The sequence below is a fragment of the Vollenhovia emeryi genome, unplaced genomic scaffold (genome assembly GCF_000949405.1).
Source record: "Vollenhovia emeryi isolate VEMERY1.0 unplaced genomic scaffold, V.emery_V1.0 DF950611.1, whole genome shotgun sequence".
NCBI lineage: Eukaryota > Metazoa > Arthropoda > Insecta > Hymenoptera > Formicidae > Vollenhovia > Vollenhovia emeryi.
In genome coordinates this window covers 1-1,182 of record NW_011955755.1, presented here as the reverse complement: position 1 = coordinate 1,182, position 1,182 = coordinate 1, and the positions used below count along the sequence as shown (strand labels likewise).

General features: G+C 47.7%; 1 protein-coding gene across 1 annotated transcript; it reads left to right on the top strand.

Moving 5' to 3' along the window:
* Positions 1-55: 55 nt before the first annotated feature.
* LOC105567382 (trigger factor-like protein TIG, Chloroplastic) lies at positions 56-1,154 on the top strand (the record flags this gene model as incomplete). The annotated part of the gene is made up of 1 exon (XM_012022268.1): positions 56-1,154. A coding segment is annotated over exon 1 (1,099 nt), but the record flags the coding sequence as incomplete, so codon positions are not given.
* Between the last annotated feature and the right edge of the window lie 28 nt (positions 1,155-1,182).

The window sequence follows — 1,182 nt, the reverse complement described above, 5'->3', positions numbered from 1 at the left end:
CAAAGGCAATGTTCCTGCCAGCGTAGCTGCAAAGCATGTGAACCCGGAAGCTTTGATGCAGCAAACGGTTGACGACGCCCTGAGCAAAGCTGTTGCCGAAGCGTTCACGGCTGAGAAAATCCAGGTGCTTGAACGCCCTGAAGTAGAAGTAAAGAAGTTCGTACCCCGTCAAGAAATGGAATTTTCGGCAACGGCGACAATATTGCCGCAAGTAACACTTGGTGACTATAAAAAACTGAAGGTCACTGAAGAAAAAGTGACGGTGACAGCTGATGAAGTCAACGAAGTCATCGAGCGTATGCGTAGCGGACTTGCGGAAAAGAAGGATGTTGATCGCGCCGCCAAAAAGGGCGACGAAGTAATTATTGACTTCGTTGGTAAAAAAGACGGTACTCCATTTGATGGCGGTGCCGCAAAAGACTATGCGCTGGAAATTGGCAGCAATAGTTTCATTCCTGGGTTTGAAGAAGGCTTGGTCGGATTAAAAGCTGGAGATAAGAAAGATCTTGAACTTGAGTTCCCGAAAGACTACCACGTCGATGATCTTGCTGGCGCGAAGGTAGTATTTGAAACTACTATAAACAAAGTTCAGGAAAAACAACTGCCCAAGCTGGACGATGAATTTGCCAAAAAAGCCGGCGCGGACGAGAAAATTATTACCCTCAAGGGCTTGAAAGATGACATCAAGGCGCGTCTTAGCGAGCAAAAAGAACGCGAGGCGAATGAAAAGCGTAAAGACGCATTGGTTCAGGCGCTCGTTGAAAAAAGCGACGTGCCAGTGCCGCAAGTACTGGTAGACGACCAAGCCCGCAGTATCGAGCAGGATATGCAGCAAAACACGATGTATCGTGGCATTACGCTCGAGCAATACATCAAGGCGCAAGGCTTCAAAGACGAGGACGACTGGAAAAAGAAAGAAGTTATTCCAGCTGCCGAGAAGCGCGTAAAAGCAGGATTGGTGCTTGCAGAGCTTTCAAAAGAGTTGAAAGTCGAGGCAACGAGCGCGGAGCTTGCCGAGCATCTGAACACGTATCGCCAGCAATATGGCAACAACCCAGATGCTGTGAAACAGTTTGAACAGCCAGAAGTACAACGTGAAGTTGCGAACCGTCTGCTGACTGAAAAAACAGTAGATAAACTGGTTGAACTGAATAGTAAGTAGTTCAAGCTCAGGCCCTGTAT